The following is a 22,401-nucleotide window of genomic DNA, read 5'->3' as shown; positions in this document are numbered from 1 at the left end:
TACCTTTGAATCACCAGATTTACAAAAGGATGTTTCTTTCAGCGAAACCTGCACAACAGCATTATCTTACAGTTGCATATTGACAGAGAGCCTTCAAGCCCACCAAACACATTTGTGGCTATGCTTTTAAATCTTAACTTTTCTTTTTAATGCCGTGACAAATTTTGAACTGTAGAAATAAGGTGAGAGTATGCTGCAAAATGTGAAGTGTGCTTGACAGTTTAATTAAGAAACCAGCTAGCTGGTCTTACATATTTTTTCAGCATGAAAATGACATCATCTACTGCTCATGACAGTATCATGAGGCTTCTTAGGTAACTCATAGCGTTATTGCCAAGTCAAATTATAAATATTCAGCACTGTAGTGCTAGAGCGTTGCGGACCAAACCTTGTTCCCCCTCTCACTGGCTGCAGTGAGAGGAGGGATGGCTTGCAGACAGGACTACAGCTGAAAGAGCTGTGGGTCCTGCTACAGCCTGCCTGTAAAGACCCAGACAAACCACCTCACTCCCCTGTGCTCAGACAGCCCTCTGGCCTGTAGGGACCTGCTACACCAAACCAGTAGCTGCGGGCCTGCTTGCTCAGGCGGGAGCTTTGCTCAGCTCCTGTCCACCTCGCCAGTGCGCTCTCAGTGAGCAACATGTGGGGGCTCTGATGCAGAGAGGCTCCGTGGTGCACACAAACCACACGTTCCCAGTGAAGAGGCCTCACATACCCTGGTGTGTAACTCAACGAGCACAGGAACACCTGTGCTGCTTTTTGGCCAACAAGGAGATGCATCTTGGTCCCAGAGCAAGGCTCCAGTTTGGCTCCAAGAGAGATAAAACTCATCTGAACAAGAAAATACAAAGTGTTGTTCAAATTAATCTCTTCTTTCCGAGAGCAGCCTCTGCTTATACAGTAAGTAAGTGAGCATAAAAACTAAAAGCATCAAACGGCATTTGCATTCTTAAGATACAGTGCCTCCACAGAGATGAAAACATTTCAGATTCATTCTTTGGAAACAATTTGTGTGATTTCTTCTGTTTTTCTTCAAGCGTGATTCTGTTTTTCTTCAGCACTGCTTGCTGCTTGGGGTGTGTGGTTTGACACCCAGCTTGTCAGTTTAGTATTTTGAGATTGTGAGTTTTTTGAAGAGGGCACATCTGTGGTTATAGAAGAAAAACAAGAAGCATCAGATGTTCAGTGTACAGAAAAGCAGAGCTTGGGAGGATCTTAGAAATGAATAGTTAGCACAGATGACATGTATTTGACCCAGAGCTGTGGAGGGCTAATGTAGTATCTGTAAAATAACTTATTTTCCAAGTTTTTGAGTGCCCTCTGGAGATGTTATCTAATAATGAAGAAACACTTTAACTACATTTCGAGTTATGACATTTTATAATAAGCCAAAGATCTTAAGCAGCAAAAATATGTATTTGACTTTTTTTTTTTAAATTGGTGAGAGCCCACAGTTCAGAAAAAAAAGACTGAATTCAAAAAAGCTTTTAAGTGAAGGGCTTCTCTTCAAAAAATCAGAGGTTATGATTCCTAAACAAGGTATACAATTACCACAACAGTTTGCTCTCATTTGCATCATCAGGAGCTTTGTCATCAGAGCTTTAAGCAGTAAAACTACTGCCCTTTTGGGAACAGAAGGGAGTGTTGGGACTGCAGCTTCATCCCCCGTATTACTCCTTTAGACGACCCGGATACTGCAGCAAAAGCCTAGGAATAGTTAAGGCTGACAGACATTTAACCAGTCCTTGTGCAAGAAGGACTAAGTGAGATTGCAGAGGGGTGTAGGCTTAGGCAGGTTTCTGTGTAAAAGTGAATTGGATGTAAAACTTGCTCAGAAATCAACACCCAAGGGGGTTTACAGTGGTTTACAAACCCTGCCTTTGTTAAAATGCAATGATTATTCTAGCTTAACCAACTGCATTGTTATCCAAAGACCTTAATATTTTCACCCTTAATTTTTAATCTTTCTCTCCTGTACTGACAGGAATTCACCCCCTCTTTTCTGGCTATGCAGGTAAATATACTACGCCAATACAATGTTGCTTGCACTCTCTCAACTGACGTATTTTTAATGTATCGCATGGTCATTCCTGCTTCGAGACCGTGTGTTCACTTTGAAACACCCAGGGTTTTTTTGCACAAGCAGCACAGTATTCTGAAGTTACCTCCTCACAGAGAATTCCTACGTGAGGTTTTAACATGTCAACTGCCAAAGTAATACACCTATACTTTGAACTCAGCCAGCCTTGCTGAATCAGCACAAGCCACAGATTTGTAGCCATTTATTCTATTTGTTAAATTAACAAATCGGAACCATCTGCAAAAGGCTTGCAAGTGCTATCCACAGTCAGGGGAAATACTGAGATGTTTATGGAAAATCCTGCTCAGTGGCAAATCCTGATTAGGAAACGTTATCGGTTTTTTTGCATAATAGGTGAGATAGACATGCCTAACATATGGTTGCTATAAAATACCTTAAATGAGTCAGATCTTAGCTGGCAGCTGTAAGCAGGGTTGTTCTGCCTTCTTAGATAATACTGCCAATTATGATCTTTTTTTGTTATTTAACTACTGTACTGTTAAATTATATTAACCTGATTTGTAGACACTCCCATTTCAGCAGAACAAAAAGGCAAGATTTATGACGTAAATCCTGATCTGAGTGGTTGCAGCTTATTAAAGCTGATTCCAAAGTCCTTTAAACCCTCTGTAGCAATGACTAATTCTAACCAAATTGTAGGACCCTCCAAGGAGCTGCTGCTGTCCCACCATGTGTTCAATTCAGTTACATATGCCCTGAAATTTAAGAGGCTAAAAAGTGCCAGAAGCGGCATTGATTTGATGTGGCTTGCAATGATGCAGGATGTACCTGTCAGTAACCCCATGGGCTTTGTTCTTCAATATTTGCATGCAGCTCCTGCAGGTAATCACAGCGTGCAAAAATGTACTGAAGACTTTGCCTTTGAAGTGTAGGCTACTAAAGCATTCTGGGGATGGACTTCTAAGGGGGGAATTTTCCTAGTAGCGAGATGCGACTGCCTTATGATCACCAATGTGTCAGTTCTGGTCTGTTCTTAGAGCAGGGACACATTAGGGAGCTGTTGTCTTGGTGTAACTGCAGGATGGCACAGAAAACCCAACAAACAGGTGTTACAGGGGCCCCACTTACTGCATTATTCTGAATGATAAGCTTTCCTGGTCTAGGACCTAAGTCTGCGCATTCAACTCTGGTGGCAAAGTCAGTGGGAAGATAAATCTGGCTCACAGATCTCAGAAACACTGACCAGAAGGTTGGTGGCCATTGTTCCTGGCCTTTCCAGGCCTGCCACTACCGTTAATGCTGCCCCAAATGTGATGCTGTACTGAGGAGACTATTTTGAGGAAGATGCCCAAAAGGTGTCTCACTATATTGCCCATTCTCCAGGGTGAGAACAGTTTAAAAAAGGCTTATGCTTGTTTCTCACCTTTCTTCTTGCTAATTATTATTCTTTTTGGCTAGTCTTGTCTATTTTTTTCAGAACTCCAGTTTGCCTTGCTCCTTGCTCTACAGCTGCAAGCAACCAAAGGGGAATGACTAACATTTGTCACCCATGTCCGGATCAGCCACTGGGGCAACATACGCTTTCATTTGCTTTTTGAAACCAGAGCACTCAAATGAGACCTACGTGAAGACCTAAGTTTCCAGCTCTTCCCCCCAACCTCAGCAAATCCTGTTTAGCACCACAAATGCCACAGTTCACGTTCTACAGCGTCTTTCAGGCAGCCCGTCTCCCAAAGCAGTGTCTGCAGTCTGTGCAGAGAAGTGGCTCTAAGATGAAGACTCACAAAAAGAAAGCTCACAAAAGGAAAAGTCTCTAGCAATATTACTTTCTGTCTTTGCTAATGCAAGGCACACCCACTTCCTCTGACTCTAATCAGAGGACGACTGGCTGTCAGGTGGCAGAGATATGCAGTTGAGAAACAGAGGTCTTTATAGGTGCCTAGCCCTGCCTTGTATACCATCTGCCGCTTATGGAAATTTAAGACTTGCCAAAGAGAGGCTGATTCTGTGTTTTCAATATTTAATGCTCATTGGAAGTTCAGCATTACCTGCTACCCCAGTGAGATCAAGCTAAACCCCACCCACAGTACTGGATGTTCGTAAGCAATCACAGAAATAAACAGCAAGTACGGAAAGCTTAGAGGCAAATTGTCAAACTAGTGTGTAAGCCCCGGACATACTTTCAGCACACTGGCATTGTTTTGTTTTTTTTTTTCCCTGAAGACTGCCACTCACTCTTTAAACTCTTATAAGTTAAGAAAAAATTCTGTGTGAAGTAGTAGCCAGCAAAATAACCGAACAACAGGATCAGCTTGCCTATGAACTTCCCACTTTGCAGGGGCAGCTCCCCATCCAGTTTATTACTAACTAAAGTGTGGCACAAAAGTTAGGGAGAGCCAGTCTACTATGGTCAAAGTTCTCAGCTGAGTTTTCTGCTTTCTTTCTGCCACCAGGGAATAGGGGCAGAGCCATCAACACCACCCACTTCTTACACTGCACTAAGGTATGATTTGCAGAACCTAAATTTAAAAGCACTGGTTATTTCTGAAGTAAGCTGAGACAGGCAGGTACCTTAGGTTGGATGCCTAAATTTAGAAGGTGTGAATGCTGCTCTCCCCTTCTCTCTTCCTTTTTCTTCTCTCTGATGTTGTTAGTCCCTTTCTCTCCAACAGTTAAAGGTCAGCTGAGACTTAATGTCCAGCTGAACTGCTTGTCCCCTCTTGCATTTTGTAGAGTCTGGATTCTCTCAGACTAGGGAGAGGAGGGTAGGACACACAGGCTCCACACCAAGGTTCACATGACCGTTATTCCTCCCCCCCCCCAACCACAACAGATGCCTTGCTTTTAAACTACTCACTGAGACTGAAGAGTGAAACTACAGGTGAATCTCCTATGTGTTGTGTGGACACAGCCTTTGAGGCCCCAGGTGTATCTCATGTACGCGCCACACTCTTTGTTGCTCCCTGCATCACTCTTTAAAGACAGGGTAGATGTAACTTTGCAGTCTGGGTTTAGACAGCAGCACGGCCATGTCCATTATGCTGCTCTAGATGTACTAAGGCGTGTTTTTGACAGTCTTCAATGCAATCAAGCTCTCTTCTGCTTGTTCTAATGTAGAATTTTGCATTACCATCTATAAGCATAACATGTTGCGCAAACTTTACAAAGATGCAAGGTAATCTCTTTGAATACCTGGTAATTTACAGGTTACATTATGACTTGCCCGCTTTCCTGAAATACTATCAAGCGAACCACTGTGAATCCCCTCCCCGCCCCCAAACCCCAGGAAAAAATCAGCAAGCTTGGTCAACGGGCACAAAGACTCGAACAGCAGCAGTGAGGGGCTCTGTGCAGGAAATTCAGTGTTACAGCACGCTGGACTTACACTGGCAGTATTTCCAGGACTGTGAACTGAGCTTTGGTGTGAAAATAGACACAAAACCTTTTCCTCCATCCTCTTTGGTCAGGACAAAGACTGCTTTGAATAACTTTGAACAATTTTACTTTCTCTGTATATGTGGGTTTATTAACACTGGTCTTTTCCTGAGATTACTTAATCATATTGATAGAAACCTTGTTAAGAAATCCGTATCTGCGCTATGCAGGTGTATGTCACACATTCCTCCTTTCATGCTGAGAAGCTGTACAGCATGAAACAGGTTTTGCTTTAAGTTTTAAACTAAAGTGGTCTTCTATTCTTTACTCTATCTATTATACACATCAGAAAAAAAAATAAACCCTGTAGAAGTCTGGTCTTCCCCCTGCTAGTAAAAGAAACACATCATACCATATTTGCCCTGCTACAGGACTACTGCCAGGCAGGCTTGGATGCTTTACATAGTCACAGCAATGGACTGCTATGACTTTACGATCCTTATGATCTAAGCAGCTGATGGCTTTACCAAGCTCATGCCTCCCTTCATAGTGCTGCTCAGAAATTGAGGCTTACGTCCCATCTACCCTAAGCCCCAGATCCATAATGTCCCTACACACCTGTAGCTCACAGGTAAGTCACTTAGTGTATCTGAGATAAGGCTCAAACCTACCACTGAACCGAGTGTCAACTCTTCTCATCCTCTCAACTAACACAAGAAGGAAAAGCAGTAAGCACAGCAGCAAGGCCAAAGGAAATAACCTGCCTGCAAACATAGCCAAAATGAGAAGGGGGGAAAAAAAACAACATAGAAGAGAAAAAAAAAGTGAGTTAAGGAAGAGTAAAGTTTGTTACAGGACAGATAGTTGTGGCAGAAACTAGCTTTAAGCTCATAAGTGAGGTCTAGATTTGAACATTTCTAAGCAGTTAAGTTGTTACAAAACACGCTCATAAGAAAACTACATAGATGAACTTAATTTTTGGTGCTTGAGTTGTACTCTTTGTGCAACCAGTTAAGGCTGATAGTATGAAAGATCCTTTTGAGATGAGTCTACAGCCTTTCTCCTACTCAAAAGCAATGAGCATATGTATACTTTCTGGATTTATTGACACGCGTTCTACCCATGTCTAAGGGAGATTAAATCATTAGAGGTAAGTGAATAATATCCCTTCAGGGCATTTCCAGCATATTACAGAAGTCTTTCTTCTGGACTGGTAAAGAAGGTCATGGAAGCAGAAAGGTTATTCTGTTCTCTTATGGGAAGGAAAAGGATGAGCGAGCTTACTACACAGCAGCCAAGGAGGAAATGCAAAAATCCTGGAAGCTTGCTTTTTTGAGCTGCTAAGGCAGGCAGTAAAAGCAGCTACAGCAAATGCTGATAAAGCAGTCTTTGGACCTGTGACCTAGTCACTCTTACTATAAGATCATACATTTCCTACACAGTAAGTGCCGAAGACCAAACCTAAAACTAACGAAAAAAAAAAATCACCACTAAACTGACAGGAAGTGTAAAAACTTTCCAAATGAGAGCCATCGACCCCGATGAAACCTGGTCTTACTCCCGGTACGGTATAATGCCTTCCAGGTGTGCTCAGTATAGCAGCATTGCTGTGGGGTACTTGTGATCTTTACGCCCCAAGGTAAACATACGTGGAACAGAACGATGGCTTGCTCAGAATCTACTGTGAAGTACTAGCTAAAAATAGAAATATATTTAACTTCCAAAATCAGAAGCAGACAGACAAATTCAAGGTTGAAGTTTTGCTTAGTGTCATACCTATTACTCAGCCTTCTACAAGCTTATCTTTTGGTGAGGTCTTGTCACTTCTTTGCATATGTATCAAGTAAAAAGTTTTCCAGCATGGTACAAAACCAATGTACCGTCTATCCAGATTACATCATGCATTCTTATGAATTTGACATCAGACACGCGCTGGTCACAATGGGTATTTTTTTCCTATGCATAGCTTTAACTCTGCATTAAAGGTTTTCCTCATTCTAAATTGTTGCTTTTACAAGTTATACCAAGCATAACTTCCCGTTACAAGGTAAGTTAGGAAGAGTCAAGCACCACCTAAATAAACTCTACCAAAGCTTCCAGGGAAAAGCTGCACAGGCTTCTGTGTGTCGGGGTGGGCGATCAACATATTTATCCTGATTACCAGGAAGGAACTACACAGCAATAAATGAATTAATTGCAGATTTCCCTTTTGCTGTGCAATTACAGAAAAAAAACAAAGGGACAAACTCTGCTCTTTAAATGGAGCTGCTGTGTAGCAGCCCTGGCAAGTCTTGCTTTGGCCTTAACCAGTGCTCAGCTGGCATTTGCTGCAGACAAAGCACTGCCAGTTACAACTTTCTTCTCAAGTCTCTCAAAGGACAGTGTCCTATGAACTCAGAACTATGCAATAAACCATATTATAGAATCATTAAGAATTACTAGTGGATTAGTTTTAAACTGCATTTTATAATCAGTGACAGAAGCAAGTCTAAACACATTCAGACGAAGCAGCATAACTCTTAAATTAAATGACTACTGAAAGCCAAAAATTAAGTTTTTAGTTATTAAAATATAATTTAAAGTCCCAATTAGTAACAATTAGAGGCTGTTTAAAAATAACTTTTACACAAGTTCAAAGCCCACTCCTTTTCTTAGAAGTAGCAAGATAAACAGGCTATAGATCAGACACCTCCGTGTACTGCCGTCATCACTCAAAGATTATTGCTCCATGCATTGGGTCAAACTGGAAAAACATCAGCAGCAGTGCTCTTAACACTCCAGACTAATATGCTTCCCCCCTCCCCCGCCCCTTTAACCAATTCCTGTAGGCAAATTTTGACTGAAAATTTCCAAAGCAAGAAAAAACAGGAAGCAATCCAAATTTCTTTCTACTGCTTTTAAATAAACAGTTTTCACATGATCCCCATTTTAACTAGTCTTCATGCATACCTTGAACAACTGTTGTTATAGGCAGCTTCTCCACAAAGCTTCAAAATTCTTATTCATAGGAAGGAAATGAAAAAGAAGAAGTGCAAGAAGTACAATTAATACTAAATTCCATTTTTCATTTTAAAAAAGTTCCAATAATAGGAGGTGTTCTTTTGTTCTCCGTGCCACTATTTCAGATAGTAGGAGATGTTAAGATGGTCACCTCATTCTGTGGGGAACAAAGGAGTGAAATCAGTAATGTTAATATACTAATTACTTAAATGCTATAATGCTATATTCATCAAATCAGTTGAATATGATCAGCATAAATAAGGTATTTGCTCTTAAATTTTTCACCTACCCAGGATACCAAACGTAGGCTCAGTATTCTGCAAAAAATACATGGCTTTTGGCTCAATTTTATATCACAGAGTCCGAACATAACATTTTCATTTTTATAATTAAAAAAAACCCACTGAGACTTAGCCATTGTAGCCAGACATAAGTATTTTTTTATAACTTATAGTAGAACTTGAGTAAAAATTCCTCCCAAAATTGCAGTAAGCCAACTATATATAAACCAACTGTATATTCTCAAAAGATTAAAGTGATAAGTAAGCAGCTGGCATTTACTGTAAGTGACAAAATGATGACACTCATTTCCATACCATACATATTTCTTTACTTCAAAATGTACTTTACACGTTTTCTACTCTGGCTGATACGATCTGTAGTTACTGTGCATACTTAAAAAATGCTGAAAATTAAAACCATCGTTAACTGGCATAGTTTTATGACATGGAAAATATCTTAAAATTGACTGACCATTCAAGTAGCAGTCCCTTCTAAATATTCTTGTTAAACTTTCCAGATCTTCATTTCTGAAATGCAGTTCTTCCAGCAATGTAGTCAGGAACTGTGTATACATTGGGCTTGTCTGAGTATTCTTGAAAAGTGGAGTAATTTGAGACAATCTGGAAAACAAACAAACAAAAAAAAACCCCACACGTTTGATACAGAAAAGTGACTTTTCAGTGTCAGATGTAAATAACGCAAAGCTTCTGAATTCAAACTACTGTATTGAAGAAAGGCAGTTGATAACATCACACTTGATTCATTACAGTCTATAAGATTGTATGTATTATATACAATATGACCTGTTCCAAAATACAAGTTTTTATTAAGATGTAGTGAAACTAAAATCTAATTAGAAAAAAATTTGAGGTAGTAGTTTGTATGCCTCTAATCGGTTGTATATTGATGTTATATAATGTAGACAGATTCAGAACAAAGTGCAAAATGTTATAAAATTACACATATAAAAGGAAAGATATCAGTCATTATTTTCTTTTTTATCAAAAAGCTTCTGAACATTCATACTGTAAAAGCTGTATAGCTCTTCGTATGAGTAAAATACAAAAAAGCTAAAAAATTGTAACGTAAAGTAACCAAGAAGAATATTTTAACTAGAAATTATTAACAGGGCTCTTTGACAGAAGTCACACTCTGTCAACCTTCATAAAGACATTCAAGAGGGTCACTTACTTGGATGATCCTCCCCGTTCTGTATGCCACAAACCCCTCAGTATGTCAAACGGATTTTGCTTTAAGCCAAGATTTCTCCAAACACACAGAAGCGTCTCTTAGAGACATTTTGGATTATTATGAATTTTACTTGATGCACATGAGACATCAAATTCTCAAACCGAGAAGCAATTTGTGTGAGTAATCAGAGCAATTTGATTTCCTAGTTTGACAGTCTGTAACTTAAAAGCAGTTTAAATAATACTTCTTACACTCTGAACTGTTTAAAAAAACATGCTTTAAGAAAGCTAGACAAAAACTAGAACAAAGCTAATTTAATCTTGAGAAGTTTTTATGTGGGATACTAAACCTCAGTTTTAAAGCTGATACTATAGCAAAGATTTGCTACAGTGAAACTAAATTTTGTTACCAAAACAGAAAATAAGTGCTTAAAGTCTCAAAGTACCTGAGTGCTTCAGAAAAATAAGAGAATCAAAGCGGGGGCGAGAGGGAGGAAATTATATTTCTGAACTCAGGTCATGAAGTTTAGCTTTAAAATTCAAACAATACTTGGCCTTTCAAAATTTGCTATTTTAGCAAATAGAAAAATCTTCCATTTGGGCCTCATTTTCTGAACTGCTGAATAGATGGAGCTCATCCAGTTTCCACTGATTTTAAAAATTACAATGAATAGAAGCTGAAAGTAGTTGCCGACTAGGAGAATAAAGTATATACATGAGAACAGACAACGGAAATAAATAGGGCATTAGTGCATACCCCCAAAGAGAATGTTATTCATCATCTGAAATCATGGAAACTGCAAGGCACGCATTACTGTATACTGCATTTAGTTCCAGAATCTACAAGAACAGCAACGGAAGCCATAATCTTCAAAGGATCCAAAATCAAACATGCATAGTGCTGCTGCTAAAACACATTCCTCTGAATGGAAGGAGCTATGACAATGCAGGTCATCTACATACGTAATACCGGTAATGGAGATGAGCCTTCCTTTCTTTTTCTCTTAATTCTATGGCAAAGGCAGTAAAAGCTGAATCTACTTCCTAAGCACAAATATTAAAAAAAAATTTAATGAACAAAATAAAGTACTGAAGCTTATGCTGAATGTTAAGTAACTTCAACACCAAACATTACTGCCAAGATCACTGAACAAGAATGCATATCCCAGCAACAGTTACTTCGTCTCAAATACTATGTTTAGATAAATAGTGCCACTGACACCATATAGGAGTTATTTGAGGATATGTTTGTGAAATGATGTGCTTTTAATAAGAAACTCAGGGTAGTCTACAGCTTCCTAAAAACTTCCCAGCTCAGAAAGCCTTGAAGTGAGTCACAACTGAGAGCAATCTCCCTGCAGTCATTGGTATTAACACCATCGCTACTTGAGGAAAGCTGCATGTAAAAGAATATTTTAAATTAAGCAAGAAATAGTGATAGAACACAAGCAAAGGATCTTACAGGAGATAGTAAACAAGTCCTTTAATAAAAAAAATAAATTTACAAAAAATTTTTATTAATAAATAGACTCTTCATGTGTTAAATGATTTTCCATTTCTTTTTGGATTTCATTTCAGTATGTACATTCAGCTAAATATTTCAGCTATCAAACACTTGGTGAGAAGGACTTCCAGAGCTGCTCAAAGTAACTACGTGGTGTGGAAAGAAACAGACTTACACACAAACTCTGCATATAAACCCTCCCACAAATGGGAAGTGTTTGCAGTTAGTTGGATTTGTCATTTTTGGACTGAGGCCACTAGGTTTTGTGATGTACTTCATGACAGACAGGACCGAGCTGTTTCTGTCCTGGTGAGAAGGTTAGCAGTTGCTATTTAAACTGGTAAAGCAGAGTGCCCCTGCCCAGGGTTGACAATCTGGAGGTTGATTTTTGCATTATGATGCTTTATCAGCAGGGGAGCAGAGCAAGTGCTGATAGAGGATCAGAGAGACCATTTCAGAGCCAGTCGCAGACAAGGACAGCGGGAGAAAGACCTGGAGATGCGTTATTACTAGTCTTCAGTTTGCCCTTCTCAGGATTAAGCAGGTTATATATGAAAAGAGGCTGGTGGCATGAACAGTCACGACTTCCTGAGTGCTGTAAGACTGCAAAACACTCCCTTGGCAATGTTGTAGATTTACATGCACTTCTAGCTAAATTTTCTTTCTCCTGCCTTGGGCTTAAGAGGATGTTAATAAGGACGTTATTTTTCAAAAGGAGCAGAAAACTTGTGCAGTTTTAAGTAATATTCTAAAACTAATATCTTTATACCGTGAAGCTCACATGCTAAGCTGTCTCTATTTTTTTTTTCTGGGGGGGATGGACGACAACTGCACTCTGTGATATTACAGTTTCATGAATTACAAACATGTCCTAACTATCGGACCCCGTTTAAGACACTCTGTTTAAAGAGTAGCTATTATAACCCACAATAAGAAAGAAAAAGGTACTGCTATTGCCAGAGAAACTGCTAGGCATTAAATATTGAGAAATGAAGTTAAAAAAAGAAAAGATGTTTTAGCTGTAGATCAATTTTTTCTTCCTTACCTGAACTTTGTTTAGAAACTAAGCTACCAATTATCAGATAAACAGGAGACTAAATCAAAACGTACTTTCAGACAGGCATGTGTAAGTTTCCAGCAATCAGTTAAAAACTGATTAGGACATGTTAAACATTTAATTTAACATGTTAATTTAATTTAACATGTTAATAGGACATGTTAAACATTTATTAATATATGTACAAACACTTTCATCTTGAAAAACTGTGTCCTTTTGGCATTTAAATGATGCTTTAGCTTGTCACTTGAAAGGCAGTTATCGTCGAGTACTTTTCTACTCTTACGTGGCTGTTGCAACAGAAGCAGAAGCTTTTGTCTGCAGAAGGAGCAAGCACAAGTTGCTGGTTTGCACTGGGTGGGAAGTTCCATGCTCTAAGCAGTGCTGGGCCACTGCATATGCAAGGTACTGCACAACAGGGCATTCAGGGCTGTGCTCTCATCCTTGCATGGAATGCTAACTGAATTAAACCATAATTGTAGGCAAATAAGCCAGAACAGCATTTGGAATCAATATCTTTGAGGCACTGAAAGCTGCGACAACCCTATCTCTGAAGAAACTATCATGACTAATTCAATTTAATGATACACAGGATTTCAGTTCAAGGATCAGGGAACTGCCTCGAAACTTCTTTTGAAGACGCTGCAGAGAATATAAACAGGAAATAGGATACTTGGGACCACGACAATAACAACTGCCTACTGCAACAATAAAAAGAAAAATTTAAATTCTGCTTTTCTGTTACTTCTTTTACATGTTGCAGCATTAATGTGAAGCAAACTTTTGTGAATAAAATCAAATAAATATAAGAAAAGCTAAAGGATTAGGTGAGTTTAAAACAATCACCTACAGAAGCACACAAAACAAAGATGTGACCGTCCAAATTTATACACCCATGCTTCAAAGGCCTGCCTTCAGCACACCCGTTAAAAGGAAACCTTCACGCTCAGCTCATGGAAAAGTAGTACAGTATGTATCAGACTTCATGAAACAGTGTCGTTTCCTGCACACCCACTTCACCATATGGTAAACAGGTCTTTGTAAAGTTTAAAAAGTGTTAAAAATGTCAAACTATATCTGATTGATAAAATTCATGTTTGCTGGCTATTCCACATATGTTACATGTTCAAGGAAAAAAAAGTGAAATTAACGTGAAGACCAAGGTATTATTATCAGGCTATTAAGTGACATCTGGCTACTGCAAAACGTTTACATAATTTCAGTGCTTCAACTCAAGACCCAAGCTTTCTATGAATTAGTCACTTTACAAAAACATCTGACAAGTATATTTAGGAGTTTAACCTAAATTAAAATATTTGTAGAAGGCAGTCGCATTATATGTCATTAATTGATACGGTAGCATGCGCAACTCCTTCGCAGATCTATGCACACCTTAACTAAGACAGCTGAATGCTTTCAGAAAATATGATGGCGGAGTAATATTTTTATGTAGTTAAAAGCACTAACTGGCACTTCCTATCCAAAGGTGTGAATATCCTTTCTGAAAAAAACCCTAGTTATACAGTACCATCCTCCTCTCAGACAGTGAGCCTCAGGGAAACCTTCCTGGACTTTTTTGTTTAAGATGAATTCTGTCATCCCCTTTGAAAAAAGTTAAATTTCCAAAGCCACCACTGTGATATCAACCAGTTACAGCTCTCTGAAACAGACGCCTGCAAACAGGGGTGAGAACACAACCACCTAAGAGTTGGGCTCCTTTCCATTTCCCTCAACTGTCACTTAAAATCACATGAAAAGTGTTGAGAATTTGAGTGCACAGATTTACCCGGTATCATACAAAGCACTTGTATACTCATGAAGAAAAGCCATATGTTTATTCTCAAAAGAATATTAATAAGCTCCTCCTAGAAAAAGATAAGTATTTCCAGTCTTTCCAACTTTTTCTAATTGAAGAAGCTTAACAAAATAAAACCCACTGATCATGGCAGAAGCCATGGATCTGAACACAATTATTTCAGTCCCTTACCTTGTCTGGCACGCTTGGAACTTGAACAAGAACAGAACTATGACACAGAACGGTGGAAGAGGCAAGCACCACCTGTCCTTCCATAGGAAGCTTTGGAAAACAGGATATAAACATCTTTGCCAGTTACAGGCATTTGAGCACCATGAATAAGACTCTTCACATAATCATCACAACATAGAAGTTTTTTTCTTTTTAATTGTCTCAGTTTCTTTCTACCTTTTGTTTTAGGCACTTAATTTTTTAAAGTCATCATAACCGGGATGACTGATAATCGTTTCAGAACATGGCAACGAAGCAAGAGCTGGCAGCACCTCAGGCAGTGCTCTTTTCTTCTCCTTCACCAACAGAAACACAGACTACTGCATATCTGCTACAGGGAGGGTGCCAACATGCCTCTGATCGAGGTGCCATCCATAGGCTCTTCCTAAGGGTTCCCACCTGCAGGAAAGTCCGATGAATTTTTTGCTGTCTTTGGATAGTCACAAGTTGGTCTATGGCTATGAGCAATCTAGTCCTCTCACCCCACAAGCATTTTAGTGCACATTACCAGACCTTCACCTTTGTACACTTAACAAAGAGTAAAAAGTGCTTACAAACCTCCACCATCAGTTCAGGTGATTTAATGTAGCTATTAAAGGTTCTGAGAGATCAACCAGCCATTCAAGCAGTGTGCCACTAGCACTACGCTAAAGCATATTTGCTCAATTGCTATGCCATAAAGTCATGCCACATTGATAACGACAACTGATTTTGGAGAAACAATGCTAAAAACCATGGGGAAACGCAACCATGCAGGAGACGCTCTAGGGAGTGCCATTGATCATAACCTGTCAACTACTCCAATAAAGCATTAAACAGAAAGCTACCTGGATAGAAAAACCCTTTACACTAAAAGTCTTCCAGGGTATTGCCAATATTCAGACACAAATTAAAAATATTTTAAAGGAAACTCTACATCGAAGCATGTTGCTGGGATTTGGCAAGGACTGGTTAGGGATCCAGTGCTCTTTTTGTGCGTGTGATCAACTGGCTCTGAAAGAAGAGCAGCTTATCAGTCCAAGTCTTTAATTCAAAAGCAGGTGAATACCTCCATCGTGTGGGACACAGGTAATGGAGATAAATTTGGAAGTCTGTCAAATTTCCAGTCAGAACTCACACTTGCAAGACAATTACAAGTCAACTCTGGATTTGGAAGAATGAAGTCATGAATGTAGGACACCCATCTTTATGGTTAATTAAATGGTATTAAGAATTAAGTTACAAGGCCATAAAACCACAAGATTTCCAGCCTTCCTCCATCCACAATTTTTGTAAACATCTGGGATGGTACTACCTAAATATTGATTGTTTTTCAGATTTACAAGGAGTATTAACATATTCTTCTTCCCAACACCTACCATTTTGAGATGAAATCATGAAGGAAATAATCTCTGATTGCTTCTGTGAGATATAAAGGATTGGGACCATACCGTATGGATCAAAACAAGCCATCTGCAGCAATGCCAGTTAGCAAGCGGTAGGAGAGGGATTGTTTTTCAGGCTGACCCTGTGGAAGACTGGTGAAGAGGTGCTCCACTGAGGAGCCCTTCAGCACTGGACAGGTTGACGGCCAAGCTGAGCATATTGTTCCACTTCTTGGACCAAAGGCGGGTTATTAGACAGTACCAAAGAGGATGCCATTACTTTGACAGGAGCCCTGAAAATTTTTTCAGTAATAAAAGGTACTTTAATTTAATCAACAGCCCAAGAGTCCTTCAGCAGCTGTCTACAGTGTATTTCCTACTCCTTGCATTGCAAATAGAAGGGAGCGCAAAACCTCATCCACAGTTAAATAAACTTTTGAGCAGATTTATAAAATTTAAGTATCAGTATGACACTGCAGGTCATTCTCAGTAACAGTGCATCTCATTTAGTGTTAAAAATCCTCTAGAAATACCCAAACCCATGTTAAACAAGTGAATGGGGACAACCATGCCATTTCAGTGTGTTCTACTGTGTCAACACACAGGGACTGAGGTGTTCTGGTTTCGTGTTGTGTGGGGTTTTTTTTGTTTTTTTTTTTTTTTTTTTTTTGTTTTTTTTTAAAATACTTCAAATATATTTGCACTACTCGTGTTACAGGTTTGATGGGCTTAGCAATGCAATAAAAATGTTATTAATCAGAAATGCCATTCATTTCATATAGCAGTTTCATAGAATACAGTCTTAGATTCCATTTTAATTATATTCCTATGACGGAAGCCTCCAACAAAACTGATCAAAGAAAACTAATTGTTTTAAGACAAATGGCTAGACTGAGTCAATACAACAAGTGTACAGATCAGCAATAAACCTCAATGAAATAGATGTGCATTGCAGCCCGCAGACCATCTGCCTGTACATATAACTGGAGCGTTGCCAATGTATCAATCACTTAATAATAGTGCTTCAGGCCATGGGGTGAACTCACACGCTTGCCGTGTTTACCCATTTCATGAACCCCTACCAAAAGGCGCTCAGACATTTTGACAGAATAAGCCAAAGCACCACTGTAGTTCTGAATGTTCTTCACAATGCATTGACTGCTTGCTTAATCTGAGGCAGAGTCCCTTGCTTACCGGTACATCAGCGGATACAGCACGATTGCCTAGGGACGGCAATTTTGTTAGTAAACTATCTCAGATCACAGCAGGGATTTCCTCAGACCTTAAAGCATGTTGCAACCATCAGGCAAAAGTGAGTATCGGACAGAAAGCTGACCTGAAGCGCAACGTGACTCCAGTTCTAAGTTGAAGATGCCACACCACGGAGCTTAAAAAAAATTATAACCTTTGGTATAATTAAGTGGTTACACAATCACAGTTTTAACACACACTCAGAAATTAGAAAACATTACAGCCTCAATTTATGTAACTTAGCTGTTACCCTCACAGTTTCTGTTAACCCCCCCCCTTGTTTCTTAGAAATTTAGTTTGAGCATGATTTTAAAAGCTCAGCATTAAAAAAAAAACAACCAACCACCTTAAAAGCAAAAGACTGTCTCTGGAGTGAATACTTTCCATTAGAACACATTAATATTTGACAGCCAATCTCAAACTGGAGGCACCTAACTTACAAACAAGATGCAGAAGTACATAAATATATCTCTGAAATTAAATCTTCCTTTAAATTAAATGATACTAGTGCCAAAAATAATTAATTATGATTACTGTCATTTGCAGCTCTGAAATTAAAGGAACCTCTACTTTGGGGCCCTTTGTTAGCATATCCTATTGGTCAAAGAGGGAAGTCAGTATTAGGGGGCAGTTTTCTTTAATCTCCCCAAATTTATTCCTATACTCTGTTTTGTTAATGAAAGGTAGAACACTCAAAAGCCCACAGTGTTGAATGATAACAACCCACAGAAATAAACAGGCAATTTTCTTACTGAGGAAGAAAAGCTATTTCTGGTCTAGTTTTAAATATAGCCTGAAGATCCTATTCTCGTCATAAAGATAAGAATTTTATAGCTGAAGTGCAACTTATGTTTTATTTATTATTTAACTTCCTTTCATTATTGTGTACTGACTTGTCCACAGAATCCAGCACAGACACTTCAATCCTCTGATGGCAACAGAAACTAAATTATTCATAGTTTAAAATTTTTGTCCACTGCATTTAAATCAATGCTACAAGCACTGATTCAAAATCAACAACTGGAATTTCTACATAATCCAAGTATACGGCAAAACTTAAGGTTCATTCAAAAGTTAACTTTGTTAATTGTTTCCACTACCTTCATTTTTTCTTATACAGCTTCTACAAGTCTGTTCAAGAAAAATCACAGAATCATTAAGGTTGGAAAAGACCTCCAGGATCAACTCCAACCATCAACCCAGCACCCGCAGGCCTCCTAAACCATGCCCTGAAGTGCCATGTCTACACAATTTTTGAACACCCCCAGGGATGGTGACTCCCCCACCTCTCTGGGCACCCTGTGCCAGTGCCTGACCACTCTTGCAGTGAAGAAATTTTTCCTAATATCCAATCTAAACTTCCCCTGATGCAGCTTGAGGCCATTTCCTCTTGTCCTGTCACTAGTGCCTTGGGAGCAGAGACCAACACCCACCTCACTCCAGCCCCTCTCAGGTAGTTGTAGAGAGCGAAATATTATCTTTGATATGTGTTTATGCATATACTCACACAAAAATACATATTTTTCTTCTTTTCAAGTTCACCTTCCACACACACTTTTCATATAGTTGGTGTCCAGACATAAGCCAACTTCCATTCCTCTTTAGTGGGGCCAAAATTTCACTTGTGGTGCAGCCACGTGGATACAACAGTAGAAGCAAAGCACACCTACAGTAACAAGGGTTTATCTAACCACTTGATAAAAGTGCTTACCAATGACTGACAAAGAGAAAATAGATTTGCCTTCCCCCCACCTCCCCTTTCTTTCTTTCATTTTTGCCCCCAATCAGTTATTTGCATCCAAACAAGCGACTGGCAATTCAGCAAACAACCCAAGGCTCACCCAAAGCTGTACCAGCCCAAACACCGCTGCTCCCTAGGCCGGTGGTCAGGGCATTGGCCAGGCCCTTGCGAACAGGCTGCGCAGCAGAGTCCCCTCGTGTCCTATCATGCCTTCCTTGCCAGGGCTTTGGAGTGAACATTTGCAAAATGCTTTGCTGGTTCTACTCTAACGTACCATATGAGGGTTCATTTTTTGTCTTTTCATTAAGCTGCACAAGGAAGTTTTTTGAAAGGCGCTTCAATGTTTTAACTGTACCATGCAGGGGAGACGCCTTGAGGCAACAGGCTTGTAGCTACCTCGTCAGTACAGAAACTGTTTGTTTAAAATTGATTTAATAAAGGGCAAATTTTCTGGCTCTTTGTATTTTTTTAAGCTAATGAACAAACTATTTGCATGAATAGCAGGATGTATTGTTTATGCTACTTTTTTCTTCTCCCCTGAAAGTTAAGGATTGCTCCATCAGCTGCCAGCTGTTATTTATAGTAGCCAGCTGCTAACTTCAAAGATCTTGCAACAAAAAGGTTTTATAATATTGCTGCACTAATACAACAAGATCGAGGAAAGGAAAAAACTCGAATAAATTCAGACTGTCCTCAAAATATTAGCCTCTGTGAGATAGATGACATTTGACTTTAATGAAAGACAAGTAAAACACTTCCTTATACATAAAAAAAAAATTCTATTTACATCATTAGATCAGTAATTAATTACAGGTAAAGTAAAGGTCTACTGCAAAGACTGAAAATACATAATGTGTTCAAAGAAACTACGTTGAGACGTTTCATCAAATGAGCTGTAACGATTGCTCAAATGAGCATCAACTGAGCATTTCATCAAATGGTGTAACGATTCATTTCGTGCTGTCTGTGTCAGTTCTGTGCATTGTATACTTGAAAACAACATTCCTTAGAATGTGCGCTGTAGATACAAATAGCTGAAAAAATTAAATTTAAAATGCCTCAAAAATTAAACATCCTGAACTCTCAGTTCATGTAACTCTCATGATTTTATCACAGTAGAATTATAAAATTCTTCTCAGAAAGTAACTAGAAAATGGCATTTCTCACTATCCGCTCTGAGCGACGAGTAGCACATGAACACGATTGCAACTATTTTGGTTCAGCTGAGAGAAAATTTACAAGCCTATTGCTTTGTACAATTATTTTAACCCTTGCGATGCAAGCATCAACACTGTCTCTTCTCACACAGTATCATTCCTATGATGCTCCTTCTGAGCAAGTTTCCTGACCCAATATGTGCACACATAAAATAAAGTCGGTTCCCTCGGCAATTGTCCAGGAGAGGAACTACACATTTCAGAGCGCTCAGCAGGTGGAAAATGACGTCACATTCCCTGCGAGCATTCGCTAGCATTATGCTGATCCTGCAATACTAAGCCGTTGGCTTCATTAAGTACTCGGGCTGACTGTTTTTAACCCAGGCTTAGCCTGTCTAATGAGAAAGAAGACATCCGACACTCTGGAAATACTTTGAATTTACAATGCTCGTGACAAAAATTCAGGGACCCACGGCTCCTTTAAAGCTACAATAATAATACGTAATGGTTCTATTTGCTTCCTGTTACCGTGATATTCAGGAACTCTATCTTGACTTATTTTAAAATGACTACCAAGACTGCCAATAGCACAACTATCCTATAGGTCTGGCAAAAACAATTACTTGGGCAATCATATGCACAACAGAGTTTCCAGATTTCTTTAACAGTGGATTAGAAAAACCTCTCACCAGACAAGACGGCTAAGCAAGCACCGAAACCAGCTCAACGACATCTACAGTTTCTTACCCAGTTCATACAAAGTTTAGCTGAATCAGAGACTATATTTCACCATTTTGTATTAATAGATAGGACTGCAGGATGATTAAAAAACAAACAAACAGAACCAAATGGAGTACAGTACCCACCCCTACATTACCATATTCCAAGCAATAACTACAACATTAGTTCACAGACATGAAGCATCAGAACTTCTGTGATATTGCGTGCCATTTAAAGCACATAAACTCATACAGGGATTTGTTCTGAAAGGTTTCAGTTTAGTTTACTTATCTGCATAAAGACAAGGCAAAAAAAAAAAAGTTTACAATATAAACCCAGAAGAAATCACTATCAGCTGTTTCTCCCTAACAAATCTACGTTTCTTAGGTACACATTTCAAGGACAGGCCTTGTTTAAAGAGCTCCATTTATTTGAAGTCTGTTTCCTGCTAACCAGCTGACAGATCAAAGGTACTTCTCAGTCCTACCATTTGTTCCCATTTTTCCCTCTTTTGCAAGTTAGTCAAAATTTTAAGTTAAATAAATTTTAAATTTATTTTAAAATTGATCGTTTCATCCTTTTCAGTCTTCTGTTCCTTACTTTTTATGTACCTCATATGTTTTTACGTCCTGTGACACCTCTCAAATACTGGAATCTGTGCCACTGAAGCCTGTGGGTTACTTAGCTACGTGAAATTAAGCACAGGTATAAGTCTCTAAGATTAAAAAATGCTAAGATGTAAGCTCTTGAGAGCCTGAACCTTTTAAGGACTTTGTAAAACATACACTGTTGTATAAGTTACTGCGCACATACAGCGGGACAATTTAATATCTGGAAGATGCCTTTATATACAAACCTGGTACATTTTATGAATTAAACATTGTTTCACATACATCTGTTTTTGCAGTTGATGGACATTTTTTGCTGCCACATACTGGTAATCTGTTCCTCTCAATTCATTATCTCAGTGACATGTGAAAAAAAAATTCAATAAAGATTAAATAAAATATACTGTCTTACAGTTAAAACAGCTACACCGCAGTATGCTTAGGTAAATAATTTGTCAATACTTGACTTTATAAAATGTACTCACCTGTACTCAGTTACCATGGAAACAACGATCATAAAATTGATCTTAGTTTAGTTTCACAACTTTCTAACATTGTAACGTGATTATCTGCCTTTCAGTCCAATATACAGATCAAACACCTGGAATAATGCAGCTGAGTAAAGAGACATGCTAGGAACAGACTTGCTTCCACTGTGTCCAAACTTTTTTTCTTCAGAAGTTAAACATAAGGACCTCAATATTTTTCTACTTGCCTTTCTCAGTCTTGAAAACAAATGCCAGTGCAGTTTTGGACCTCTCAAAATGAGATTCTTAAAAATCCCCAAAAGTTAAGGATTCTTAAGCACCTTTTTCCGGACATGCCAGCTCATGGTAGGTTTAAAAAAAACCCAACCAAACCCCAAACCCTCTTCCTGTTTAATTGTTTTATTTCCAGATCTATGACTGACTTGACGACCTCCAGTAAATCACTTTTCTACTCTTAATGTTGATTTTACCATCTCTATAACAGAAGAGCACTACTAACACTGATTTGTGAAAGTACACCGACCTAAATGCATACCTAAAAAAAGCAGAATATGTTATGAGGTTTGAAACAAATACGAAGAACCACATGAATCTCAA

At 38.9% G+C, this 22,401-nt stretch overlaps 1 protein-coding gene across 2 annotated transcripts in view; it reads right to left on the bottom strand.

The window, feature by feature from the left end:
* Window positions 1-203: 203 nt before the first annotated feature.
* RPAP2 (RNA polymerase II associated protein 2) overlaps window positions 204-22,401 on the bottom strand; it is a 50,051-nt gene continuing 27,853 nt past the window's right edge. Inside the window, exons 12-14 of one of the 2 annotated variants that reach the window (XR_010373485.1) lie at window positions 9,170-9,318; window positions 8,366-8,573; window positions 204-1,145 (exon numbers count right to left, since the gene is read on the bottom strand). Coding sequence is in view for 1 of the 2 variants with exons in the window: in XM_064455497.1 (XP_064311567.1) it covers window positions 8,569-8,573; window positions 9,170-9,318 (154 nt within the window). In the remaining variant the exon portion in view is untranslated. Of the gene's footprint in view, window positions 1,146-7,965; window positions 8,574-9,169; window positions 9,319-22,401 lie in introns of those variants that run through there. The other variant, XM_064455497.1, reaches the window with a different exon arrangement.

The sequence above is a fragment of the Phalacrocorax carbo genome, chromosome 6, assembly GCF_963921805.1.
Source record: "Phalacrocorax carbo chromosome 6, bPhaCar2.1, whole genome shotgun sequence".
Taxonomy (NCBI): domain Eukaryota; kingdom Metazoa; phylum Chordata; class Aves; order Suliformes; family Phalacrocoracidae; genus Phalacrocorax; species Phalacrocorax carbo.
Note: the sequence above shows the minus strand (reverse complement) of the source record. Positions and strands in the feature narration are given on the sequence as shown.